General features: G+C 56.1%; 1 protein-coding gene across 1 annotated transcript in view; it reads left to right on the top strand.

The window, feature by feature from the left end:
- HCFC1 (host cell factor C1) overlaps positions 1 to 27,771 on the top strand; it is a 40,873-nt gene continuing 13,102 nt past the window's right edge. The window contains exons 1-18 of the mRNA XM_038747726.1: positions 1 to 630; positions 12,355 to 12,503; positions 13,053 to 13,213; positions 13,822 to 14,030; positions 15,011 to 15,095; positions 16,330 to 16,436; positions 16,725 to 16,904; positions 16,987 to 17,388; positions 17,519 to 17,679; positions 18,274 to 18,471; positions 19,277 to 19,501; positions 19,740 to 19,844; positions 21,491 to 21,710; positions 22,281 to 22,423; positions 22,594 to 22,732; positions 23,561 to 23,781; positions 24,790 to 26,875; positions 27,025 to 27,221. Coding sequence (XP_038603654.1) covers positions 420 to 630; positions 12,355 to 12,503; positions 13,053 to 13,213; positions 13,822 to 14,030; positions 15,011 to 15,095; positions 16,330 to 16,436; positions 16,725 to 16,904; positions 16,987 to 17,388; positions 17,519 to 17,679; positions 18,274 to 18,471; positions 19,277 to 19,501; positions 19,740 to 19,844; positions 21,491 to 21,710; positions 22,281 to 22,423; positions 22,594 to 22,732; positions 23,561 to 23,781; positions 24,790 to 26,875; positions 27,025 to 27,221 — 5,199 coding nt within the window. The 5' untranslated portion in view covers positions 1 to 419. The remainder of the gene's footprint in view (positions 631 to 12,354; positions 12,504 to 13,052; positions 13,214 to 13,821; positions 14,031 to 15,010; positions 15,096 to 16,329; positions 16,437 to 16,724; positions 16,905 to 16,986; positions 17,389 to 17,518; positions 17,680 to 18,273; positions 18,472 to 19,276; positions 19,502 to 19,739; positions 19,845 to 21,490; positions 21,711 to 22,280; positions 22,424 to 22,593; positions 22,733 to 23,560; positions 23,782 to 24,789; positions 26,876 to 27,024; positions 27,222 to 27,771) is intronic.

The following is a 27,771-nucleotide window of genomic DNA, read 5'->3' as shown; positions in this document are numbered from 1 at the left end:
GGCAGGGCCCGGCGTCGCCACCCGCCGAGGGGGCGCAAAGATGGCGGCACCCACGGCGGCCTGAACGGCGACAACCGCCCCGACGGGAGGGGGCCGCGGCGGGGGCCTCGCGCGCCGCCATTTTCCGGCGTGAGGGGAGGCACAAGATGGCGGCTCCCAGGGCGGCCCGCCCTCGCCTGTAGAGGGGCCGGCGGAGCCGGCAGGGAAGGCCGGGAAGCAGCCCTCCAGGGGGGCCGCGGGACGACCGCAGGAACCGGGGTGTGGGCCGCATTTAGGGCCCGGAGAAGGAGCCGCTAGCGCGGCACGGACGACGCGGGGAAGGGGGGGGTAAGATGGCGGCCTCCATCGCCGCCGCCGCCGCCGTGTGAGGCCCTGAGGCGAGCCCCGTCCGTCCGTCCGTCCGTCCGTCCGTCCGGGCCATGGCGTCGTTGCCGGGCGCCGCCGCCGCCGCCCTCCCGTCGGGCGGCTCCCCGCCCCTGCTGCAGCCGCGCTGGAAGCGCGTGGTGGGCTGGTCGGGCCCCGTGCCCCGGCCCCGCCACGGGCACCGCGCCGTCGCCATCAAGGAGCTCATCGTCGTCTTCGGCGGCGGCAACGAGGGCATCGTGGACGAGCTGCACGTCTACAACACCGGTGAGGACCCGGCGCCCCCTCCGCCTTAACCCTCTCCCCCCCGGGGACCCGCACCCGCCGCCCCTCCTTCCTTCCGTCCCTCTCGTTCGTTCGGTCGTAGTTAGCGAGCGCTTACTGGGGGCCGGCTTCACATCCTATTATCAATCAATCTATCAATCAATTGTGTTTATTGAGCGCTTACTGGGTGCCGACTTCAGATCCTTCTATCAATCAATCAATCAATTGTGTTTATTGAGCGCTTACCGGGTGCCGACTTCAGATCCTTCTATCAATCAATCAATCAATTGTGTTTATTGAGCGCTTACCGGGTGCCGACTTCAGATCCTTCTATCAATCAATCAATTGTGTTTATTGAGCGCTTACCGGGTGCCGACTTCAGATCCTTCTATCAATCAATCAATTGTGTGTGTTGAGCGCTTACTGGGTGCGGAACACTGTACTAAGCGCCCGGGAAGTACCGACTTCACAGTCTTCTATCAATCAATCAGTTGTGTTTAGTGAGCGCTTACTGTGTGTCGACTTTACAGTCTTCTATCAGTCAATCAATTGGGTTTATTGAGCGCTTACTGGGTGCCGACTTCACATCCTTCTATCAATCAATTAATCAATTCAAGCGCTTAGTACATTGCTCTCAAGCGCTTAGTCAGAGTAAGCGCTCAATAAATACGACTGAATGAATTGTGTTTATTGAGCGCTTACTGGGTGCCGGCTTCACATCCTTCTATCAATCAATTAATCAGTTGTGTTTATTGAGCGCTTACTGTGGGCCGGCTTCACATCCTTCTATCAATCGAACTATCAATCAATCAATTCAAGCGCTTAGTACAGTGCTCTCAAGCGCTTAGTACAGTGCTCTGCACAGAGTAAGCGCTCAAGAAATACGACTGAATGAATTGTGTTTATTGAGCGCTTACTGGGTGCCGACTTCACATCCTTCTATCAATCGATCAATCAATTGTGTTTATTGAGCGCTTGCTGTGGGCCGGCTTCACATCCTTCTATCAATCGATCTATCAATCAGTCAATTCAAGCGCTTAGTACAGTGCTCTCAAGCCCTTAGTACAGTGCTCTGCGCAGAGTAAGCGCTCAATAAATACGACTGAAGGAATTGTGTTTATTGAGCGCTTACTGGGTGCCGACTTCACAGTCTTCTATCAGTCAATCAGTTGTGTTTATTGAGCGCTTACTGTGTGCCGACTTCACAGCCTTCTATCAATCAATCAATCAATCGTGTTTATTGAGCGCTTACTGTGTGCCGGCTTCACAGTCTTCTATCAATCAATTGTGTTTATTGAGCCCTTACTGTGTGTCGACTTCACAGTCTTCTATCAATCAGTCAATCAGTTGTGTTTATTGAGCGCTTACTGGGTGCCGGCTTCACATCCTTCTATCAATGAATTAATCAATTGTGTTTATTGAGCGCTTACTGTGTGCCGACTTCACATCCTTCTACCACTCAATTAATCAATCAGTCATGTTTATTGAGCGCTTACTGTGTGCCGGCTTCACAGTCTTCTATCAGTCAATCGATCAATCAATTGTGCTTATTGAGCGCTTACTGTGTGCGGAACACTGTACTGAGCGCCTGGGAAGTACCGACTTCACAGTCTTCTATCAATCGATCGATCAATCAGTTGTGTTTATTGAGCGCTTACTGTGTGCGGAACACTGTACTAAGCGCCTGGGAAGTACCGACTTCACAGTCTTCTATCAATCGATCGATCAATCAATTGTGTTTATTGAGCGCTTACTGTGTGCCGGCTTCACAGTCTTCTATCAGTCATCAATCGTGTTTATTGAGCGCTTACTGTGTGCCGGCTTCACAGCCTTCTATCAATCGATCAATCAATCAGTTGTGTTTATTGAGCGCTTACTGTGTACCGGCTTCACAGTCTTCTATCAATCGGTCGATCAATCAGTTGTGTTTATTGAGCGCTTACTGTGTGCGGAGCACTGTACTAAGCGCCCGGGAAGTCCAAGTTGGCAACATCTAGAGACGGTCCCTGCCCACTGTTGGGCAGGGACCGTCTCTATACGTTGCCAACCGGTAATAATAATAGCAGTGGCATTTATTAAGCGCTTACTATGTGCAAAGCACTGTTCTAAGCGCTGGGGAGGTTACAAGGTGATCAGGTTGCCCCACGTGAGGCTCACAGTCTCCATCCCCATTTTACGGATGAGGGAACTGAGGCCCAGAGAAGTGAAGTGACTCGCCCAAAGTCACCCAGCTGACAATTGGCGGAGCCGGGGTTTGAACCCATGACCTCTGACTCCAAAGCCCGGGCTCTTCTCCACTGAGCCACGCTGCTTCTTCCACAAGTACAAGCCACGCTTGGACTTCCCGAGCGCTTAGTACACAGTAAGCGCTCAATAAATACGACTGATTGATTGATTGATCGCTGAGCACTGGACTACAAGTTGGCAACATATAGACGCGGTCCCAACCCAACAGCGGGGCTGTTGAGAAGCAGCGTGGCTCAGTGGAAAAATAATAATAATAGTGATGGCGTTTGTTAAGCGCTTACTATGTGCAGAGCACTGTTCAAAGCGCTGGGGGGGATGCAAGGTGATCAAGTTGTCCCACGTGGGACTCACAGTTTTAACCCCCATTTTACAGATGAGGTAACTGAGGCTCAGAGAAGTGAAGTGACTCGCCCGAGGTCACATAGCAGACGGGTGGCGGAGTTGGGATTCGAACCCATGACCTCTGACTCCAAAGCTCGTGCTCTTTCCACTGAGCCACGCTGCTTCCCTCCCCAGCGCTTAGAACAGTGCTTTGCATGTCGTAAGTGCCTAATAAATGCCCTTATTATGTGTGGGTCTCGGCCCGGAGAGGCTGGGCAGCCCGGTTTTGGCGGGGGGGGGGGGGGGGGGGGGGTGCAGCCGGCAATCAATCAATCAGAGAAGCAGCGTGGCTCAGTGGAAAGAGCCCGGGCTTTGGAGTCAGAGGTCATGGGTTCGAATCCCGGCCCCGCCACTTGTCAGCCGCGTGACTTTGGGCCAGTCACTTCACTTCTCTGGGCCTCAGTTCCCTCATCTGGAAAATGGGGATTAAATCTGTGAGCCCCACGTGGGACAACCTGATCACCTTGCAACCTCTCCAGCGCTTAGAACAGTGCTGTGCACATAGTAAGCGCTTAATAAAATGCCATCATTATTATTATTAATCAAACAATCGTATTGAACGCTTACTGTGTGCAGGGCACTGTACTAAGCGCTTAGAGCACAGTACTAAGGCAGGCAGGAGTGGGAGGGACTTTGGGGACCTGGTGTGGCTCACAGCGGGGAAACGACCCCTCACAACCCCCCACCCCATCTTTTTCTTTTTCCAAGAAGGATTCTCGGAGTTTTCCCTAATTTTTTTTTCCCGCTAAGGTGACACGCATCCTCAGCCCCACAATCTTCCGTTCTGGGCTTTACTTAACGGTGTGAGTAGCACATGGGTTCTGCCCGTGGTTCAGTCCCAGCCCAAACTTACTGAACTTCCTCCAGCCAACATCCACCGCCGCGCGAAATTCATTCAGTCAATCAGTCGTATTTATTGAGCGCTTACTGTGTGCAGAGCAGTGGACTAAGCGAAATGCCCCGGCGGGGAGGGTGGGAGCCTCGCCGGCCACGGTTTTCACATCCCCGTGAAGCGCCCGGTTCGGTTTTCCCGTTGCTCTTCGGGGGAGCGGGAGGGTGTTGCTGGAAGCATTTGTTATCCCTTTGGTGCGTGATTAATAAGCGCTTAGTACAGTGCTCTGCGCACAGTAAGCGCTCGAGAAATACGATTGAATGATGATGATGGCATTTATTAAGCGCTTACTATGCGCAAAGCACTGTTCTAAGCGCTGGGGAGGTTACAAGGTGATCAGGTGGTCCCACGGGGGCGCTCACAGTCTTCATCCCCATTTTACAGATGAGGGAACTGAGGCCCAGTGAAGTGACTTTTCATTCATTCATTCAGTCGTATTTATTGAGCGCTTACTGTGAGCAGAGCACTGTACTAAGCGCTTGGGAAGTACAAGTTGGCAACGTATAGAGACGGGCCCTACCCAACAGTGGGCTCACAGTTTAGACTTGCCCGAAGTCGCACAGCTGACAAGTGGCGGGGCCGGGATTTGAACCCATGACCTCTGACTCCAAAGCCCGGGCGCTTTCCACCGAGCCACGCTGCTTCCCAAGTGCTTGGGGAGAGAGAGGCTTGGAACAGCCCCCGGCCCCCTCTTCATTCGGTTAGTTAACAGAGGTGGTGGGTCTTGAGACCAAATAACACTAGTTTCACGAGGCTCTTAGCAGCTTTTCCTCCTCATCCTGATTCTTTTTCCTCCCAACTGCCCTCCCCGCCCCCATAAAGGTCCGAGGTTCATTCATTCAATCGTATTGAGCGCTTACTGTGTGCAGAGCACTATATTAAGCGCTTGGGAAGTACAAGTCGGCCACATCGATGGCCCCTACCCAACAACGGGCTCAGAATCCAGCGCTTAGAACAGTGCTTTGCACAGAGTAAGCGCTTAATAAATGCCATTATTATTATTATTAGAAGGGGGAGACAGACAACAAAACGTGGACAGGTGTCAAGTAAGAACAAGTAGAATTAAAGCTAATGCACGGGGAACCTTTCGGCTAATTGTGTCAAGAGCTCCTTTTGCGGGGACTAGAGGGAGGAGTTGTGTGAGGGGCTTTAAAAGACCCCCCTCCCCACCCATGGGGGTGTGGGAGGGAGGTAGGGAGATGCTCTTTCAATGACTTTACCTCAGTTTCGCTTTTTCTGGCCACCAAAATGGAAGGAAGGGCCGAGACCCTCTTCCTTATTTCCCACCCCCACGTTACCCTTTCTAGCAAGAGCCAGGGACCCCCGGGTTGGAGGTCTGAGAGGTGGGGCGGGGGGCGTCCAGGGAGGGGACCCCGAGGACAGGGCCCCCTCCCCTCCCGCACCCTTTAACTCTCTGCCACCCGGCTGCCCGGGCTGGCATTCGGCACCGGCCGGGAGTTTGGGGCTGGTGGGGATGGAGGGACTGTCTCTATATGTTGCCAATTTCTACTTCCCAAGCGCTTAGTACAGTGCTCTGCACACAGTAAGCGCTCAATAAATACGATTGATGATGATGATGGATTTATTTATTTATTTTATTTGTACATATCTGTCCTATTTATTTTATTTTGTTAGTATGTTTGGTTTTGTTCTCTGTCTCCCCCTTTTAGACTGCGAGCCCACTGTTGGGTAGGGACTGTCTCTGTATGTTGCCAATTTGTACTTCCCAAGCGCTTAGTGCAGTGCTCTGCACACAGTAAGCGCTCAATAAATACGATTGATGATGATTGATGATGATGATGGAGAACCACAGTGGCTCAGTGGAAAGAGCCCGGGCTTTGGAGTCAGAGGTCATGGCTCTGCCAATTACCAGCTGTGTGACTTTGGGCAAGTCGCTTAATTCTCTGGGCCTCAATTCCCCCTCTCCATCCCCCCATCTTACCTCCTTCCCTTCCCCACAGCACCTGTATATATGTATATATGGTTGTACATATTTATTACTCTATTTATTTATTTATTTATTTTGTTAGTATGTTTGGTTTTGTTCTCTGTCTCCCCCTTTTAGACGGTGAGCCCACTGTTGGGTAGGGACTGTCTCTACATGTTGCCAGTTTGTACTTCCCAAGCGCTTAGTACAGTGCTCTGCACATAGTAAGCGCTCAATAAATACGATTGATGATGATGATCTGTAAAATGGGGATTAAGACTGTGAGCCCCCTCACCCCGCCCCCCCCCCCACAACCTGATCACCATGTAACCTCCCAGGCGCTTAAAACAGTGCTTTGCACATAGTAAGCGCTTAATAAATGATATCGTTATTATTATTATGTTGCCAGCTCGTACTTCCAAGTGCTTAGTACAGTGCTCTGCACACAGTAAGCGCTCAATAGCTACGATTGATTGATTGATTTATTATAGTAGGGTTCTCCCTCAAGGCCCTGCTGCCGGCCACCCACGGGGCCAGACACCTCTAATCTCCCAAGGCCAGGCCCGTTTGCCTCCCCGCCAAATTTCAAATGCCGCAGCCTTGCTTAACCCTTTAGTTCCTCCGAGCGAGTGCCGGCGGGCTCAGAAGAGGGGAGTCTTTTTCCGCGGGGAGGCGAAGAATGGATTTTTAGCTCCCGTCGAGCTAAGCTGACAGGGCAGGGTGGGGGGCAGTGGCAGGTGGCCTCCCCCATCTTCCAAATGTGACTCCCCAAACTTGAAAGCCTTGTACATGACGTGAGTTACCTTCCTCAAGGAAAACCCGGAGGAGCGGTCCAATGAGCGGGGCTCCCAAATTGCTTAAAGCAGGACGTGGACAGCTTCCAAAATCCGGGATCTCCCCCCCCCCTCTTTGGGGGCCTCCCGGAGTGGGTGTATATTTTTCATTAGCCTATAAAAGTAATTTAAACAGACTGCCGTTAATTCATCGTTAAACCGTAGGTGTCTGCCCATCAGTCAGCTTGGGAGAAGGCTTTTATTATAACCTCCAGGTCTGTCTGGGATAATATTTCGGAACCTGTCAGATGAAATTCCCAGGCGTCCTCCCCGCGCCGCCAAGCAGCAGACCCCAGCTCCCTTCTGCAAGTAAATCGGGCTTCCTTCTCCCGGCCTTGACGTAGCCGCTTGACATCCTCTCACATTTCCTGCACCCGGTTGAGCCCCGCTGGTTTCCATGGCACTCAAGGGTCTGTTTGGAAGGGAAGGGGAAGCACCACCAGGCTAGCGCTGGGATTTGCTGATGACGTGCCTGGGGTATTTAATGCCGGAGAGCGCGCATTTCGTATAACCCGATCGGTAAACTAATACAGTGCTCATCGTCTGGCTGGCTCAGGTTTCTCCCTTGGGTGTTGAGATTCTTTAATATCACGCAGTCCCTTTAGGGTGTGTCGGGCTCTCATGGGCCCGGAGAACTCAAGCCACCCCTTCGAGACCAGAGCTCAGTCTTAATAATCTAAATCCACGAGCATCAGTCTCCCCCGCTCAGGAAAGACCGGAGAGAAGGTGCTCCCCTGTGACTTTGACTAGTTTATAAAATCTGGAAAGGCTGAGTTGTGGAGAAGTGTCCAGAAAGGGAGAAGGCTGTGGCCTAGTGGAGAAAGCACAGGCCTGGGTTCTAATCCTGACTCTGTCACATGTCTGCTCTGTGACCTTGGGCAAGTTTCTTCACTTCTCCGTGCCTCAGTTACCTCTTCTGTACAATGGAAAATAGGGCTGTGAGCCCCATGTGGGGCAGGAACTATGTCTGACCTGATTACCTTGTATCTACCCCAGCGCTTGGCAAAGAGTAAGCGTTTAATATGCCGTTATTATTATTTTGACTCGAAAGTACCATTGACAAACTGCAAGGAAGTTAGCATTCCATTCTCTCCCTTAAGCTTGTCTCCAGAAAGTTTCAGCTGCAGAAGTTTGTTTTCCAGTCTAGTAAGAGCAATCAATATATATATATATATATATACATATAAATATATATATATATATATACACACACAAGAGCAGGGAGATGGGGGAATGTCAGGTGCCACTGTCAATAAATCAATTAACGATATTTATTGAATGCTTACTAACTGCAGAACACCATTGTGTCTCTTCAGGCAGATTATGCCTGTGGGTTTGTTTTAATTCTGTGTGCACTGACTTTAAAATTTAAAATCTCCTAGAGAAAACCGTAAAACAAGATTGGGAGAAAGATGAAAAGCAGCATGGTCCTAGTGGATAGGGCACAAACCTGGGAGTCGGAAGGACCTTTGTTCTACTCCCAGCTTTCCCATTTATCTGCCGAGTGACCTTGGTCAAGTCACTTCACTTTTCTGTGCTTCAGTTGCCTTATCTGTAAAGTGGGGATAAAGACTGTGATCCCCATGTGGGACTGATCCCCCATGACTGTGTCCAACCTGATTAGTTTGAATCTACCCGTGTGCTTATTACAGTGCCTGGCACATAGGCACTTGACAAATGCCTTGGGGAAAAAAATGTGGCTGAGAGACTCAGTTTATCCTCTTTGTTTTACTGGGTTAAATTCTTACACACTGTATTATTAAACAGTGGTCACCAGTAGAAGCAGTTGAACATTTCTCTGTGCAGGAGCTTCCTTTGCCTTAAGGCGTAAGCCCCTAAGTGCAACCACCCTTTCTTGTATTCTCTTCCAGCAGCTAATGATGAATAAATTTTGTTAATGTCTGTCTCCCCCACTAGACAGAAAACTAATTGTGGACAGGGATTGTCTCCCATTTCTGTTGGATTGTACTTTCCCAGGCGCTTATAGTGCTCTCCATGTATTAAAGCATTCGATAACATGATAGTAGGGCCTCCGGAAACAGCAGAGTAGCCTCCCTACAGTGCTCTGCGCTCTTGGGACTCAAACAGTGCCGGAGGACACATGCAATAATAATAATAATAATAATAATAATTTTGGTATTTGTTAAGCACTCACTATGTGGAAAGCACTGTTCTAAGCACTGGGGAGGACACAAGGTGATCAGGTTGTCCCTTGTGGGGCTCACAATCTTAATCCCCATTTTACAGATGAGGTCACTGGGGCCCAGAGAAGTTAAGTGAGGGGCCCAAAGTCACACAGCTGACAAGCGGGCGGGATTAGAACCCATGATCTCTGGCTCCCAACCCCGTGCTCTTTCCACTGAGCCACCCAACTGGATCCCAGCTCAAATGCAGCAGATAAAGACATATATGATTTAAGGCTACCCCAAGTACTAGAGATGATCACTTATGCGAATTGTACTGTCCAGGCGCTTAGTACAGTGCTCTGCACACAGGAAGCGCCCAATAAATGCGATTGAATGAATGAAATACTTTACCTCACGACCCAAACTCTGTCTTGCAGGAGCCCCGAAGGGTCGATATTCTGACCTGTTTTACACAAGAGGAAACAGGCACACTGAGTTTAAGTGGCTTGGCCAGCCTGGGCTTTCCTACCTATCCTTCCTCAGCCCTTTTCAGTGCCCAAAATCTTGGTTTTTCTCGGCAACAGAGAGAGAGGGCCAACAAGGGCCAGTAATGAACTTGCTGCCTGGAAGGGCTGAGGTGTTAATGAATCCCGGAAAGCCTTGCTGCCCATGAAAATGTAAATTTGCTGCCTTTATCTGAGGGGAAGCCTGCAGCTGAGGGTTTTGGTTACTGTATGTTAATGAGCTCAAATGGTAAACTCTGCCTGTGGTTGGGGAGAAATTCTTTGCTGCTATCCGCTCAGGCAGGGGATTCATTCATTCAATCAATCGTATTTATTGAGCGCTTACTGCGTGCAGAGCACTGTACTAAGTGCTTGGGAAGGACAAGTTGGCAACATCTAGAGACAGGCCATACCCAACAGTGGGCTCACAGTCTAGAAGGGGGAGACAGAGAACAAAACAAAACGTATTAACAAAATAAAATAAACAGAATAAACATGTACAAATAAAATAGAGTAATAAATGCGTGCAAACATATATACAGGTGCTATGGGTAGGGGAAGGAGGTAAGGTGGGGGGAGGGGGAGAGGAAGGAGGGGAGTCAGTCTGGGAAGGCCTCCTGGAGGAGATGAGCTCTCAGTAGGGCCTTGAAGAGAGCTAGGGGATGAGGAAAGACCAATTAGCTCTATTTCAAGGTGATGGTCTTTCATCTTTTTTCTTTTTTCTTCGGTCTGGAGAAGTCTTCTAAAAATTTTGCCTTCCAAGATTCCAGTGTTCCTCACCCTACAGGGGCCAGGGAATCAGGATGGTTGAGAGATCTTTCAGACTGGAGAGGTCTTCTTCCCGCTGCCGAATAGCCGGGCTAAAACTGAACTCGAGCTGTCCACCATGTCCATACCTGCCTCTGAGCCTCCAAGGTTCCTTGGGTTTAAACTCCAAAGTTCCTTGGGTTTAAACTCTTGGGTTTGGGGTGTCAGGCCAGATTGTGTTCTGCCCAGTTTCAGAAATACCCGTGCTGGTTTCACCAGGAGTGGGATTGCCTTCAAAGTATAATGGGGTTTATGGGCTAGGCCCCGCAGTCTTTGTGGGGCAGTTGGGGTGCCATAGGGTTGGAGCAGTGAGTGCAAGGAGGGGCTGATTTAACTGTTGACTTGTGGTTTGTTCTGGTTTTTTATTTGTGGTCATCCAACTCTCTCTGACACACAGGTTGGTGAACTTGGGTCTAGTTGGCGCATGTGGGTGCTGTTTAATTGAGAATTATGCCGGGTGGGTAGGGAGGTGAGGCTGCCTCAGTCTCCGTGGTGTGTGTGTGAGTGTGTGTGTGTGTGTGTGTTTGTGTGTGTATGTGTGTGTGTGTGAGTGATTTGGGAAGCCTCTAAACCTGCCCAGGTTGACTGGGGCGGGAGAGCTTGTCTCCCAGAGGCTGCAGTGTTTGCATTAATTAAACTGAAAGCCGAGCAGCCCTAGGACTGGATGACTGTCGCTGAGGGTGAGGTTAGAAAGTGACAGGCAGGAGCATGGCACGTGGGTTCAGGTTTTTCTCCTGTCAAGTGCCACCCCCCAACCCCCCCCCAACCCAGCCTGAGTTGGTGTGTTTTTCGTGCAGCCACTGTAGAGACTTGATTTAGTCTCCTGTTTTCCCCTCTGCACTGGGCCAGCTGGGGAGGTGACACACAGAGCCTGGGGGAAGGGTTCTTTCACCTCATCTATCACCACCACCTTTTTTTTTTTTCTAAGTGGTATTTGTTAAGCATTTTCTACATGCCAGACACTGTACTAAGTGCTGGGGTCGAATCAGGTGGGCACCCCACACAGGGTGCACGGTCTTCACCCTCATTTTACAAGTGAGGTAACTGAGGTCCAGAGAAGTGAAATGGGCTGTCCAGGCTGACACGGCAGACAAGTGACGGAGCTGGGATTAGAACCCAGGTCCTTCTGACTCCCGGGCTGGCTCTATCCAGTAGGCCCCTATGCTTCTCTATCCGCTTTAAAGGGGCAGCATTCAAGCCATCAATCGAGAGTGTTTACTGAGCACTTACCGTGTGCGAACTACTGCACTCGGGAGAGTACAATGCAGTGGAGAGTGGTGGGCATGACCTGGGTTCAAGGAGCTTCCAGTTTAGTGGGGAAAGCGTGACAGAGATCATGGGTTCAAATCCCAACTCTGCCAACTGTCAGCTGTGTGACTTTGGGCAAGTCACTTCACTTCTCTGTGCCTGTTACCTCATCTGTAAAATGGGGATTAAAACTGTGAGCCCCCCCGGGACAACCTGATCGCCTTGTAACCTCCCCAGCGCTTAGAACAGTGCTTTGCACATAGTAAGCGCTTAACAAATACCGTCATTATTATTATTAGTAAGTTTAGAGTGCCTTTGGCACCCTTAGCAGTATGGGGGCGAGGGCTGCGGGAGGCAAAGAAAAGAAGTCAGGGGACAGATCCCCAGAATCTGATTGATTATCTTGGTCATCATCAATCATATTTATTGAGCGCTTACTATGTGCAGAGCACTGTACTAAGCACTTGGTCAGCGGCGGCCTCCCTAGCGTGAAGCGAAGAAAAGAGATACATTCAAGCTTAACATTCCTCTGGGTCATATAGGGTCTTGGAAACGGGGCTGGGGTTCAGGGCGGGGAGAGAGATGGTTCCCGCCTTGGTTCTGGTGTTGTAGAATAGGGAAGTCACAGGTTGTGGCCAAAGTTGGCCCCCACCCATGGGGTTCGGGCAAAAGAGGTGAGTTCCCGGGCCTCAGCCTTCAGTGTTGTCTGGCCAAGAAGTGCCTGTCGTGTCCTGCCTGACGGCTGCTGCCTTTTGTTTTTCAGCCACCAACCAGTGGTTCATTCCTGCGGTGCGAGGAGACATCCCGCCAGGCTGTGCCGCGTACGGCTTTGTGTGTGATGGAACCCGCCTGCTCGTTTTCGGCGGCATGGTGGAGTATGGAAAATACAGCAACGACTTGTATGAGCTGCAGGTATGGCCCCCCCGTCCCCGTCCCAGCGAGCCTCTGCTCCCTGTCTTTCCCATCCGGGGGGATGGGCGGCAGCCCAGTGGCTCTCCCTTGGGCTTCGGAAGCAAGGGGGAGAAGTTGGGGTCGGCCCCTGTTTTTCCAGGCCGCCTGTCTTCTTGCCCCCCGAGCCTCTGCGTGGTAAAATTTGAGGAAAGGAGAGAGGGCCATTCCCTCCTGGTGTCATCCCCCCCCCCAACTCCTTCTCCCTGAGGGCTTTCCGGGCCGATTCTCGAGTTGTTGCGGAAGGTCAGGAGGTAGTTGCGGTCATTTAATTGTACTGCCCAGGCTCTCCTTTCAGTTGCTGCCTTCTGACAGGAGGGGAGAATAGTCTGTTGCCTCAACAGCCCTCCCTGCTTCCTGGACTCTAACAAGTGGGAGGTTTCGTTTCCTTTTAATCGCCCATCCTGATGTGAAGTTCCAGTCAAATGGGCCCCGGTCCTTGGACAGTTCGGACAGGCCTAGTCCCAGCATTCACTGACTATTCTTTTCTTTTCCCCCGCTTTCTGGTTGCAGGCAAGTCGGTGGGAATGGAAGAGACTCAAAGCCAGGACACCCAAAAATGGGCCACCTCCCTGCCCCAGGCTTGGTCACAGCTTCTCCTTAGTAGGCAACAAGTGCTACCTTTTTGGGGGTCTGGCCAATGACAGCGAGGACCCCAAGAACAACATTCCGAGGTGAGCCACCGTCCTGCTTCTGCCTCCGGCTCAGCTGCAGTGTTGTAACCCCAGATGGTGATGTGTGTCGGCCAGCCGAAAACAGTCCAGGTGGACCCAGAAACAGCTCTGCTGGGGCGCTTGTGTGGGTGGAGAGAGAGAGAGAAAACTATCTCCTGGCGGGGTGCGGGGTGGCGGGGGTGAAGCCCGCGTATGTCAAACCCCAGGTAGAGCTGTCTCTGTGTGCTGCTTCTCCTTTGCTTGTAAGCACGGGGGTTGGTATTTTCCAGGGCACGTGGCCAAGCGGCCTTCCTGTCTGGAGGGGTTCCCGGGCAGACACCCCTCCTGCTCCAGCCCGGCCCTTGCACAATACCAGAATTGTGTGCCGGGACACCGGGGGCCGACCAGAGCTTCGGCCTGGCTTTGGGTGGCGGAGTCAGCCCACTCAGACCCTGCCCTGGAGACCTCATGAGCAGGGAAGGGAGACTGGGAAGGAACTTTGGAAATCACTTGGCTCACCTCTCCCCGTCGGGGCCCTCCGGGGAGGCAGACGTTAGCCTCGGGAAGCATCCGGGTTGCAGAAGAAGCGGGCTGCGGGCAGTTCCTGACGAGGCCGGTTTTCCTTTCAGGTATCTGAATGACCTGTATATCCTGGAGTTGCGCCCAGGCTCCGGAGTAGTCGCCTGGGACATCCCTATCACTTACGGCGTCCTCCCGCCGCCCCGGGAGTCACACACCGCGGTGGTCTACACCGAGAAGGACAATAAGAAATCCAAGTTGGTCATCTACGGGGGCATGAGCGGCTGCAGGTTGGGAGATCTCTGGACGCTGGACATTGGTAAGGGACCCAGGGTAGGGCTCAGATCCTACGATGTGACTGACCAGCGGGATGTGAGCAGGCTTCAGGGCTTATTGAAGACGATAACGGAGCCGGGGGTGGGTGAGGGGGAGCCAGGAGGACGGAGGGGTGCAGCTCAAGTCTGGCCTTTTGGGCCGAACCATTCCAAGAAGCTGTAGCATTTGTGGCAGTCACTCTTATCCCTAGAGTCGAGCACTCGTGTCATGCCCTGGCGCTCAGACGGCTGTTCCTTGAGCTAAGATGGGAGCACTCGTGTCATGTCCTGGCGCTCAGACGGCTGATCCTTGGGCTAAGATGGGAGCATCTTTCCTAAGGGACTGTCTTATTCCACAGGGCTGCTGGGGAGAAGTAGCAGTATTTATTAAATACTTTGAGTGTAGAGCAAGGAACTGAGTGCCGAGAAAGGCTACACAAGTGGAACTGGATGTGGTCCCTGTCCCCAAGGGGCCTCAAACCAAAATCTAAGAGGGGAGAGGGAACTGGCAGCAGACACCTAAGGAGAGATGAAACCAAATGGGAGGGCAATATAGAGACCCCAGGAAAAAACCCAAAACCAAAGGACTCACGGCTCAGAGTCCACTCCACCGTCCGACCCACCCGCGGCCCCACTGAGCGCTCTGGCGACAGCTGCAGCAACCGCCACCACAACCTTCCCGAAGGCCCTCAGAGGAGGCACCGGGCTGCAGTCACAATTTAGTCTCCTCGTGATGTGGAGGACTTGATTTTAGCCAAGTTCAAATAGTGCCCCGGGGCAGCGGGCGAACCTACCGGTGGGTCCGGCTACTGTGTCCGTCCGGCCGGCTGTGCCGTGCTCAGCGAGGAGGGCAGCCGGGAATCGACTACGTGCGACGCGGGGCTCTTCTGACTTGAGAGAACTCTGGGCCAGTTCGGGGGATTTTTCCAAACAGGAATTGTTGAGCCTGGCTGATCGTTTCCATCTTGCCCTCTCTTTTGTCCAGAAACGCTCACGTGGAATAAGCCCAGTCTCAGTGGCGTGGCTCCTCTCCCCCGCAGCCTTCACTCTGCTACAACCATAGGAAACAAGTGAGTGACCGAACTGCTGCTCCGGGCTGCTCCCCTTCCACGCCCTAGCAGCCTTCACGCCGGAAGGGCCTCGGTCTTCCCAATTGGGGCTCCCCCTCCCATTGGCGAGGAGCGTCCGCTTCACTAACCAACTTGGTAGACCTGCAGGCTCCCCAGGGGAAGGGAGCATAGTTTTCCTTCCGGGTAACGTCTGGGATGGGAAGCTCACAGGGTCCCGTGTGTTCGATTGGCCTCCCTTGATCACCGAGGATAAGCCACCCAAGGCAGGAACCGACAAAAGGGCCAGTAAGCCTTGCGGGGCGGAGATCCGTAGCGAGGCTAGTGTTCCCACGAAGGGTCCAGGAGGCCAGGAAGGCCGAGGAGGTGCAAAGAGTGGGAGGCAGAGTCCCAGGGCTGGAGACGGGGGAGAACGGTCGATCTCTGTCGATGAGTTGGGTCGAGATCCAGCTGGGGTCCTGGGATTATTAAGTAGATAAATAAGCTGGACAGCGGGAGAGGCTGCGGAGCCCCAAATTAGGAGGAACAGGCAGTGAATTGGGTCTCCTGCAAATTCCTCCGTCGGGGCTGTCCCTCCCCTGCCCCGTGGGCTGGCGTCTGTATCTCTGCATTCACTTTGTTGTGGACCCCCCAAGAGAGAAACTAGAAAAGGGTCCAATACTGAGGGGGATTGGTATGAGCGATCAGAGATGGGTGAGTGGGTTCAGGGCAAGCTGAGAAACAGCCTGAGGGGCCAGAATGGAGATGTGGAAATCCAAAGAAAGAGGGGACACTAGCTTGGGGATCAAGGCAAAGGAAACTTGAGATCCCCTCCCAGGAATAGTCACAAACGAACAAATGGAGCAGGATGGCGTAATAAAAACAGTATTATGGCGTCTGTTAAGCGCTTAGTAAGTGCCAAGCACTGAGGACTGGGGTGGCTATATAGGTTGGACACAGTCCCTGTCCCATACGGAGCGTATAATCTAGAGGGGGCTAGGATTTAATCCCCACTTTGCAGATGAGGAAACCAAGGCTCAGAGGTGTTAAGCGACTAGCCCAGGATCACACAACAGGCAGTTGGCAGAGCCGGAATTAGAACCCAGGTCCTTCCTCTGATTCCCAGGCCCCTGCTCTTTTCCACTGGGCAACACTTGCTTCGAGCTGGCCACCCGATGGATAAGAAGATACGGGTGGCTCCGCTGGATCTTTCCTCGCTCTTGCTTCCTTCCTAGTTGGTCTCCCTTCCCTTCCCTAGGATGTATGTGTTCGGTGGCTGGGTGCCTCTAGTCATGGACGACGTCAAGGTGGCCACACACGAAAAGGAGTGGAAATGCACCAACACGTTGGCCTGCCTCAATCTGGGTATGGAGCGGGTTGGGCCCGGGACAGAATAGTTGCCCCACGTTGGGGTCAGCTTCCTGGATGCGAAGGGAGTAGACGATGGCGGGGGATGCTCCGGTCCCGGGGAATTTACTCCGAGGCTGGAGGCTGTTTCCTCTTCCGTTGGGTGGCCCTTTCCCAACCCAAGCCCCCAGCAGAGCCTCTCAGCTTCCTTCCCATTCACAGGTGCCCTGTGCCCTCCCACCCCAACTCACCCGCTATCAGGTGCTGATGCCCGTTGTTGATTTCTTTGCCTCCCGCCCCACTCAGACACCATGGCGTGGGAGCCCATTTTGATGGACACGCTGGAGGACAACATCCCCCGGGCGCGGGCCGGCCACTGCGCCGTGGCCATCAACACCCGCCTGTACATCTGGAGCGGGCGGGATGGCTACCGCAAAGCGTGGAACAATCAGGTCTGCTGCAAGGACCTGTGGTACCTGGAGACAGGTGAGTGGGCAGAGCAAGTTCCCCCCGGCCCACCCCGAGGAGTTGGCCTCTTCCCTGCTCACCGGACACCTTTTCCTCACAGAAAAACCGCCTGCCCCATCCCGGGTGCAGCTGGTGCGAGCCAACACCAACTCACTGGAGGTGAGTTGGGGAGCGGTGCCAACGGCCGACAGCTACCTGCTCCAGCTCCAGAAGTACGACATTCCCGCCGCCGCCGCCGCCGCCTCTCCCGCAACCAACCCCGTCCCGTCGGTGCCAGTCAACCCCCCCAAGAGTCCCGCTCCGGCGGCTGCCGCCCCTGCCGTGCAGCCACTTGCCCAGGTGGGCATCACGCTCCTCCCACAGGCCGCGGCCACCCCTCCCGCTGCCGCCGCCGCCGCCGCCACTGCTGCCACCACCGCCGCCGCCGCCGCCACCACCATCCAGGTTTTGCCGACGGTGCCCGGGAGCCCGATGCCCGTCCCCACTGCTGCTCGCGCTCAAGGTGAGAGGGGCTTCCGGCCAGTCGAGGGGGTTCTGGGCGGGGTGCAATCAGTTCTCCCTCTTGGAAGACTCGAGTGCCGCGGGTTTGCCGGCGGAGCCCATGCCGACCCTCAGCCTTGTTCCTTTGGCAGGTGTCCCCGCTGTCCTCAAAGTGACGGGTCCCCAGGCGGCCACAGGAGCACCCCTGGTGACCGTGAGGCCGGCTAGCCAGGCTGGCAAAGCCCCGGTTACTGTGACCTCGCTGCCCGCCGGCGTGCGGATGGTCGTGCCGACGCAGAGTGCCCAGGGAACTGTGAGTGCCACTCTAGCTGACCTGACCGGAGGGAGGGATTGCGTCCCGGGACGAGAGTTGGGGCTCTCTGCGGGAGTCGCGTATTCTAAGCCGCCCCGCTCCGCGGGGATTCACCGCCGCCTGCCTCGGGAAGCTCCCTCCCGCTCGAGCGCAAGGATGGCGGGGGGAGCGGGCAGGGAGCTATTGAGATGACAGAGCCCTGGCCACCTGGCTCGGTGTGTAAATTACCTTGAGTCAAATCTGGCTCCTACCGCCACCCTCTTTCCTTCTCAGCTTCTGGCCGGTTGGCGCTGGCCGTTAGCCCGAGAGCTAGCGGGTTCAAGAGTGCAGGGAAGTCAGGTGGGGAAAGGTCGGAAACGGGACAGCCACCAAACAGAGGAACATGCATGCGTACGTCCCAGGGAATTAGGTGGTCCGGCCAGCATGATCCTAAAGATTGAGGCTCCGTGGCATCTAGGAGTCCTCTAGCGCACCAAAGGACTTGGCGCAAACGGGTGAAGCGGACGTTGCCGTGTTCCTGGAAGTGTCTGCCGTTTGTCTTGAGACTGGGGCTCTGTCTGAAGTCTTGTCTCCTCTTCCTCTCCTTGTTCCCAGGTGATTGGCAGCAGCCCTCAAATGAGTGGCATGGCAGCTCTGGCAGCAGCAGCAGCTGCCACCCAAAAAATCCCTCCTTCCTCAGCCCCCACTGTGTTGAGTGTCTCTGCAGGCACCACCATCGTCAAAACCGTGGCAGTGTCGCCTGGAACCACCACGCTCCCAGCCACCGTTAAGGTGGCCTCCTCTCCCGTCATGGTTAGTGTGTGCTTCTGAGAGCAGGAGAAACTTAAAAGCAGCAGCTCTGGGCCTCAACCTATAAGATAGCCGGCTGGCCGCACTCTCGCCGTAGGCTCCCTTTTCAGGGAGCGAGATGGTCGTGGAGCCTTTGACTCCACGATTTAGGAAGGTGAGAGGGAAGGTAGCGGTCTCCGTTCCGACCGAGGCCAGAGCCAGAGGTGACTTGCTGTGACGCCAGTGAGAGATTTCGATTCAGAACGAGGAAGAGCTTCCCGACTAAGGGTTGTATGTGTAAACTCCCTTGCCGAGGATCATTAAGGCTAGGAGCTTTTCCTCCGTCTGTCGGGGACAGTCTTTGGGTCCGTCTCGCCCCCACCTCTTGGGGATTTATAGTAATCTTGCCCAGTCCTGAGGCTCTTCGTTCCTCGGAGTCTTCGAGAGATGATGGACTCCAGGCTCCGGGCACGTCCGGAGGCAACTCCGGCTCCGGTGGCCGGTGCTGAGCTGGGGAGTCCCCCTGGCTTGTTTCGGTGATTGTCCATCCCGACGCCAGACGTTCAGGAGCAAAGGGGCCAGGTGGGCGACTGACCACACAGACGAGGTAGTTCTCCCCCCTCTCTGGGACCAACCCTAGAGGCCAGGCGTGTTGACCCGTGGTGAGCGCTGCTTTTCTCTGGAGCTCAGTCAACAATGGGACATGAGGTCCGAGCAGCCGTGTGTCACCTGGGCCCGCCAAGGTAGGACCACGGGCTGCAATGACTAGGTGCCCCCCTCTCCCCCCCCGCCCTAATCTTTTGACGGTTCCCTTCTCTGCTCCCCCCAGGTGAGCAACCCGGCTACCCGGATGCTGAAGACGGCGGCGGCTCAGGTGGGCACGTCGGTCTCGTCGGCTACTAACACGCCCACCCGGCCCATCATCACCGTGCACAAGTCGGGGACTGTGACGGTGGCCCAGCAAGCCCAGGTGGTGACCACTGTGGTGGGCGGAGTCACCAAGACCATCACGCTAGTGAAGAGCCCCATCTCCGTCCCGGGGGGCAGCGCTCTGGTGAGTGGCGGGACGTTTGGGCTTCGCGGGCTACCCTCCCTGACTTGCGGGCCAGATGATCAGCGGGAACTCCGCCAGGGTTCATTTGGTTTCCATCCGCTTGCCCAAATGGAGCTGGAGTGTCCCCACTAAGGAGAATTTGAGGAGGGGCCGGCTTTGGGTCCTGATGTGCCGCAGGTTGTCCGGCTGGGCCTGTGAGGCTTTGTCACCTAACCGTGCCTGCAACCTTTCTTTCTAGATTTCCAATCTGGGCAAAGTGATGTCAGTTGTTCAGACCAAGCCGGTCCAGACCTCTGCAGTCACGGGCCAGGCTTCGACCGGCCCCGTGACTCAAATCATCCAGGTAAGAAGTGAGGCGGCGGGAAGGGGACACCACCGATAGCTTCACACCCCACAAACGCACTCTTCAGGAAGTACGATCCCGGTTTCCCTCCTGCTTCTGACGGCTCCTCTGCCGACGCTCCTTCCGCCTCTGTCCCACAAGGCCCTGTTTTGGGTCCTCTTCCCTTTGCTCTCCGTACTCATTCGGTCTCACGGCTTTAGCTCTCCCCATTTTGCTGGAGACTTCCAAATCTGCCTCGTCGGTCCCGACTTCTCGCCGACTTGGCAGTCTCACATTTCCCTCCGCCTCCGAGGCCTCTCCACACAGTTCTCCTTCTGGCACCTCAGTTGTAGTCTGGTCAAAACCAAACTCGTCACTTTCCCCTCTGAACCCCCTCCTCCACTCCCCCACCCTCCCCCCGACTTTCCTGTCAGTCAACCAGGCTACAGTCCTTCCTGGCCCAGTTGGTCTCAACTTGGGCGTCCTCTGAACTTCTGTCTTCTTTTTATGGGCTAGGCACTGTACCAAGTGCTTTCACCTCCCAAATTCAGTGTCTTGCTCCTGGTTTTAGTTCTGTCCTCCCCAGTATTTCCTGGGTCCTTCCCTTCTCCTCCACCTTTACAGCCACCAGTCGGGTTCAAACCCTCTTACCCTGCCAGCAGAACTGCTGTGGCCGCCTCCTTCCTGGCCTCCCTGTCTCCAACCTCTCTCCTCTTCAGTCTCTTACCGTGCTGCTCGGATCACCTTCCTGAAAGGACTGTGACACTCCCTCAAGAACCTCCAATAGCCACCTGTTGCTCCTCGTCAGAGATGCACTCTCAACCATTGGATTCGAGGCCCTGCCACCTGCCTCTTCCTTACCATGCTGTTCCCTTCTCCTGCTCTACCCCTGCCACCCACTCTCTGTCCCTCCCAAATGTATCTGTCTCCAACCCACTCAGTGCTCACCAAGAATCCTCTCCCTCAGATCCATGTCTGTGCCTCCCCAAAGAGGTCATCCAACCAGCCACTCTTGAGCGTTTTGGTGTATGTTGGTTTGGTCATCCCTCCCATTCACCTGCAGCTTACTTTTATGCCTCCTGATTGCCCCCGTTTCCTTTGCGTTCCCATCAAATAAGCACTGCTCGTGCCTGTTTGTTATCCTCTTCCAGTAGATTGCAGGAACTGTCTTGTACTCGTATCGAAAGTGCCCGGTACGATTTCCGGCTGGACCCAGTAGGCTCTCAAGTGCCGGTGATGTTGCCCCTTCAGTAGGGGGCTTATGTCTAGGTTTAAACAGTCTCTCTGGAAGGTACCAAGGCAGTTAAGGAAATCTGCAGACTGTTCCTGTTGGATGTCTGTACGTGTCACTCTCCCAGGATCCCGGCCCCAGATTTGAAGAGGCTGAGTGGGGAGACCGCCCTCTGCATTGTTCCTCAGACCATCGTTAATGCCATTCGGGCTCAAATCAGTGACTTGTGGGGATGGAGGGTGCCCTCTTTCCCTCCCAGCTGGACACCTGACTTCCAGGGGGTTAAACCAAAGGCAGCAACCCAGTCTTAGCAGTCTGAAAAGGAGACGGGAAAGTTGCCGAGCCGAATCCCCTCTGTAGTGCCCGAGCAGGTCTGGGGGTGGCCTCTCGTGATCCCTCTTGCTCCCTGGTTAATCAACTTCCTCCCTTGTTTTAGACCAAAGGACCCCTCCCGGCGGGTACAATTTTGAAGCTGGTGACATCAGCAGATGGCAAACCCACCACAATTATCACCACCACTCAAGCCAGTGGGACAGGAACCAAGCCTACTATATTGGGCATCAGCAGTGTCTCCCCCAATACCACCAAACCGGGCACCACTACCATCATCAAAACCATCCCCATGTCGGCCATCATCACCCAGTCCGGAGCGACGGGTAGGGGCGTCGGGCAGGGGCCGCGCGATATGTACCCGAATACAATTACTCTCCAAAAGTCAGCTGACACCACCTCCTGGGTGTCCCCCAATGGGCTGAATTCTGAGGCTGGGTATAAGGTCCAGGCTGGTGAGTAGTTGAATCGCGAGGCTGGGAGAGAGAATGTGGATCTGGGTTAATTAAGATGGGGGCGGGGGGTGGGGATGGATGTGTGTGTGTAATGTTTTTTTGAATTCCGGAATGTGGGGATGGGAAAGGGGGGGTGGCGGGGGGAGGTGCCGCGGTTGAGGGCGAGGAAACGGGAAGGGGAAATCAGGAGGGTGGCTCGGGGAGGAATCCAAATGGTGGGATTTGCATAAATTTGAGCGGGTGGAAAAAGTGGCATGGTCAGGAGTTGCTCTCTTTAGAGCAGCATCCTTGTATTTCGCGATGCTTAATGCAGACACGGGTGAGCACAGCATCTGGGACAGTGGGACGGGATTGCTCAGCGTCTTCTCTGCTTCCCAGGCAGAAAGCCCTGACCACACGCTTCGGTGTGTCTGCTTTTCTATTTGCCCCCTCCCGACAAAGGTGTTACCAGTAGCCCTGGTATCAAGTCCCCCATCACCATCATCACCACCAAAGTCATGACCTCCGGCACGGGGACGCCCGCCAAGATCATCACCGCTGTCCCCAAAATAACCACGGGCCACGGGCAGCAGGGAGTCACCCAGGTGAGTCCGGTTTGGGTTGGAGCTGTGGCCTGCAGGCATCGGTCCACGGCCCACCTCCGGGGACTGGCAGTTGGATCGCGAGGCCGGAGAGGGATCGTCCGAGACGGAGCGGCGAACGCCGAGTTCTCCGGGTTCCTGACCGTACCGTGTTCTCTTGTTTGGAATTGCAGGTGGTCCTGAAGGGAGCCCCAGGGCAGCCGGGCACCATCCTTCGCACTGTCCCCATGGGCGGGGTGCGGTTGGTCACTCCTGTCACAGTGTCTGCCGTCAAGCCAACCGTCACCACGCTGGTGGTGAAAGGGACCACAGGTACTTCTGGCCCTCGAGCAGCTGGACCTGCAGCTTGCTGGGATCCAAATCTCCTATTTTTTTAATAAATCAACTCTACCCATGTCCCCCCAGACCGGAGAGGGCACGGGTTGCAGTGGGGCGTGGGTGAGCCGATGAACTTGGGGTACAACCATTCCGGTATTCTGCCAACAGCCGGTTTTCGGCAACTTCTTGCCAAAAGCCCTTTAACCACCGGCTTTCATTTGCCGGGGCATTTCCCGTTTCTCCTTCTTCCTGATAGCCAAGATTTCTATAGAGCAGTTTCCAGTTCCTGCTCCTCCTCCTCCCTCTAGTCTCACCTTGCAGTCCTTTATTCCCATCCACTTTTTCCCTGGTCCGGGGTCCCTTGTTCCTCCCGGAAAACTTCTAGCCCAGGGTAACATCCACGGGAACTAGGGCGCTCCCTAAGGTCCCAGGGCCCCGGCTCTAGCCCATCCTGCCAGCAACGTTTGACTCGCCCCTCCCGGAGATTCCTTCAAACCAGCTCTGTGGAAATCGGGATGGGTTTAGAGATATGCAATACCGGAGGGCCGAAGGGGAGAGGACGTATGAGTATGTATGCCAGAAGGGTGGGCTGAGGGCAGAGTGGAAGTGAAACCTGTCTCTTGATAGTGGTATTAGTGTTTATCGAGCAGTTCCTTGGTGTGCTGCACTGTGGTAGACTCCTGGAAAGCGCAGAAGAGGGAAGTGGCCCGGTCCTGCCCCCAAGGAGCTTCCACTTTTAGCAGGGGAAACGTGTTTTCGGCCAGAGTCGTCGAGCTGGACAGGTGATTGGGCACTTGGCTAAATGTCTCTTCCTCTTTCCAGGTGTAACCACCCTGGGCACTGTGACTGGCACTGTGTCCACCAGCCTCGCTGGAGCTGGCGGGCATAACACCAATGCGTCTCTGGCCACTCCCATCACCACCCTGGGTACCATTGCCACCCTGTCAAGTCAGGTGATCAACCCGACCGCCATCACGGTCTCCGCTGCCCAAACCACCCTGACGGCAGCCGGGGGCCTCACCACCCCCACCATCACCATGCAGGTACGGTGGCCCCGGGTACGGGTTGGGCCGGCCCCGACCCCTCCCTCCCCGAGGCCCTGGAAGTGAGGGAGGCACAAAGTGGCTTGACGGAGGCCAGAAGGTTGTGCCTAGCCCAGCCTCTGTGCCAGTTAGAGCATAAGAAACTCTGGTGGTCCATGAACTACCCAGAAAAGGCAGCTTGGCTTCACGGAGGGGGCGTGGGCCCGGAAGTCAGAAGGACCTGGGTTCTAGTTCCGGCTCTGCCGCGTGTCGGCTGTGTGCCTTTAGGCGAGTCATTTAACTTCTCTGGGCCTCAGCTATCTCATTTGTGAAATGGGGATTAATAATAATAATAATGTTGGCATTTGTTAAGCGCTTACTATGTGCAAAGCACTGTTCTAAGCGCTTGGGGGGATACAGAGTGATCAGGTTGTCCCACGTGGGGCTCACAGTCTTAATCCCCGTTTTACAGATGAGGTCACTGAGGCTCAGAGAAGTGACTTGCCCAAGGTCACACAGCAGACGTGGAGGAGTCGGGATTCGGACCCATGACCTCTGACGCCAAAGCCCGTGCTCTTTTCCACTGAGTCACGATGCTTAAGAGTGGGGCATGAACTGTGTCCAACCTGATTAACTGGTGCCTACCCCAGTGTTCAGAACAGTGCTTGGCACATAGGAAATGTTAAACACGTACTGTAATTAGTATTATCTAGCAAATTTGACTGTCTTCCTCCCGCGATTGGCTTTGCCCATCTCCCCAGGGTTGAGCCCAGAGAAGGGTACCCCCTTGCGCCCTCAAAACACGCCCAGGCCCTCAAAAACCCAGGTTGAGGGACTCAGCTCTCCCGAGAGAGTCCTGTTGGTTTTTTGCTCCTTGAGCCCCGTGCACCAGGGCCCGGAATCGGGCACCGGGAGCTGTACGGATCCAGCCTGGGAGGGATTGAGGCTCCCCCCCGACCCCCGCCTCCGCCAGGGGATACGAGGGGTTTTGCCGTTGACCCTGTCTGTCTTCCTCTTTTTTGCTCCCAGCCCGTCTCTCAGCCCACTCAGGTGACCCTGATCACGACCCCCAGCGGGGTGGAAGCCCAGCCAGTGCACGACCTCCCCGTCTCCATCCTGGCCTCTCCCACCACGGAGCAGCCGACGGCCACGGTCACCATTGCGGACTCCGGCCAGGCCGACGTGCAGCCCGGGACCGTGACCCTGGTGTGCTCCAACCCGCCCTGTGAGACCCACGAGACGGGCACCACCAATACGGCCACCACCACCGTGGTGGCCAACCTGGGGGGCCTCCCGCAAGCCGCCCAGGTGCAGTTCGTGTGCGCCAACCCGCCCTGTGACGGGCAGGAGGCCGCCGCCCTGGTCACCTCCACGATGGGGCAGCAGAATGGCAGCGTGGTGCGGGTCTGCTCGAACCCACCATGTGAGACCCACGAGACCGGCACCACCAACACGCCCACGGTGGTCAGCGCCAACTTGGCGGCCCCCGCCCTGGGCCCGGCCCAGATGGTGTGCTCCAACCCGCCCTGCGAGATGCACGAGACGGGCACCACCAACACCGCCACCGTTGCCCGGCCCGCGCTGGGCGCCGCCCAGCTGATCCGCCTGCAGCAGGTGCCCTCCGGGCCACCGTGTCAGACGCAGCAGGTGAACGCGATGGGTACGACCGTGAGCGTCAAAGCCGCCCTGGGCCCCGGAGGGCCCCCGTGCCCCATCCAGCGGGTGTGCTCCAACCCGCCCTGTGAGACCCACGAGACGGGCACCACCAGCACGGCCACCACGGCCACCGCGAACATGGGCGCCGGCGGCCCGCCCCCGCCGCCCGCGTGCTCCAACCCGCCCTGTGAGACCCACGAGACCGGCACCACCAACACGGCCACCACCGCCACGGCCGCTCTGGGGGCGGGGGAGCAGCGGGTGTGCTCCAACCCCCCGTGCGAGACCCATGAGACGGGCACCACCAGCACGGCCACCACCGCCATGTCCGGCATGGGCACGGGGCAGCCGGCGCCCGCCAACCGGCTCTGTGAGACTCACCAGACTCACACGACTAACACCCCCACCACGGCCAGGTCACACATGGGTGCCGGGGAGCCTGACGGAGTCCGAGTGCCCTCCAAGCCCCCGTGCCAAACCCACCAGACTAGCTCGACCGGCACCATGATGACCGTGAAGGCCAACGCTCCCACGGAGCAAGCCGTAGGGGGCCCCAAGGCCTGTTCCGACCCACCCTGTGAGACCCGTGAGGCGGCGGCGGCGGCCACCTCCACGGGCGGCCCGGGCACGGCTGGCCCAGGCACGGCCGGCCCGCCCGCCTCCCCCGGGGCCGGCCCGAGACCGGGCGCGGCGGCCGGCGGCCGGCCGTGCGAGACGCACCTCACCCACACGACCAACACCCCCACCACGGCCAGATCCAACATGGGCGCCGGGGAGCCCGACGGGGTCCGGCCACCTGCCAAGCCCCCGTGCCAAACCCATCAGACTAGCTCGACCAGCACCACGATGACCGTGAGAGCCATAGAGGCGTTGTGCCCGGCGGCCCCTCGGGGCTGCTCCAACCCTCCCTGTGAAACCCACGAAACGGGCACCACCAACACGGCCACCACTGCCGCCTCCAGCATGGGCGCCGGCGGGCAGCCGGACGCCGCCCGGCGGGCGTGCTCCAACCCCCCTTGCGAGACCCACGAGACGGGCACCACCAACACCGCCACTACCTCGAGCGCCGGCGCCGGCCGGCCCCCGGTCTGCTCCAACCCTCCTTGCGAGACCCACGAGACGGGCACCACCAACACGGCCACCACCGCCGCCTCCAGCGTGGCCGCCGGTCAGCCGGAAGGCGGGCAGCGGCCGCCGGCCAACCCGCCGTGCGAGACGCTCCAAACCACCTCCACGGGCACCACCATGACGGCCGACGTCGGGGCCGCGCCCTCGGCGGCCAGCCCCAAGCGCGGGGTTCCGGAGCCGGCCGCGGACTCGGCAGCCGGCCCTGGGGCCAGCCCTCCCCGGGCCCTCTCCCCGGCTCGGCGGGTCTGCTCTAACCCCCCCTGCGAAACCCATGAGACGGGCACCACCCACACCGCCACCACCGTCACCTCTAACATGGGGGCGAATCAAGGTGAGCGGGGCCCGCTGACCTCAGAGGGACTGCCCCTCGAGGGCAGGCGGGTGGGGAGATGGGAAGCGGAGCCCGGAAGGGCAGGGCTCTGGGAAAGCTGCCGCCCGTCGCTCCCGACTCCCTGCGACCTTCCCTGTCTTCCTTTACAGACCAGCCTCCGGCCGCCAACGGCCAAGGGGAGCCTGAGAGCACCCAGGGCGAGAGCGTGACGGCCGCCGCCACCGCCGCCGTCGTCGCCGCCACCACCCCTAGCGCCGCCACCGTCGCCGCCACCGTCTCTTCTACGCAGACCAGGGCGGTGACCACCGTGACGCAGTCCACGCCGACCCCCGGGCCCTCGGTGCCGGTGAGTGCCCATTGGCCACCAGTCCCTGCCAGGAGAAAGAGCACGCGTGGGCTTTGGAGTCAGAGGTCGTGATGATGGTGATGGTGGCATTTGTTAAGCGCTTACTATGTGCCAAGCACTGTTCTAAGCGCCGGGGAGGTTACAAGGCGATCAGGTTGTCCCTCGTGGGGCTCACAGTCTTCATCCCCGTTTTGCAGATGAGGTAACTGAGGCCCAGAGAATAATAATAATAATAATAAGTTCAAATCCCAGCTCCGCCACTTGCCAGCTGTGTGACTTCGGGCAAGTCACTTCGTTCATTCATTCAGTAGTAGTTATTGAGCGCTTACCGTGTGCAGAGCACTGTACTAAGCGCTTGGGAAATACAAACCGGCAACGCATAGAGACGGTCCCTACCCGACAACGGGCTCACAGTCTAGAAGGGGGAGACAGAAGACGGAACAAAACATGGAGACAGGTGAAGCGCTAGAGTAGATGCAAGGTAATCAAGTTGGACACAGTCTGTGTCCCACATGGAGCGTACGGTCTTAATGCCCATTTTACAGGTGAC

Source organism: Tachyglossus aculeatus, chromosome 6 (genome assembly GCF_015852505.1).
Source record: "Tachyglossus aculeatus isolate mTacAcu1 chromosome 6, mTacAcu1.pri, whole genome shotgun sequence".
Classification (NCBI taxonomy): Eukaryota; Metazoa; Chordata; class Mammalia; order Monotremata; family Tachyglossidae; genus Tachyglossus; species Tachyglossus aculeatus.
The sequence above is the reverse complement of the archived record's forward strand: the minus strand, read 5'-3'. Positions and strand labels throughout refer to the sequence as shown.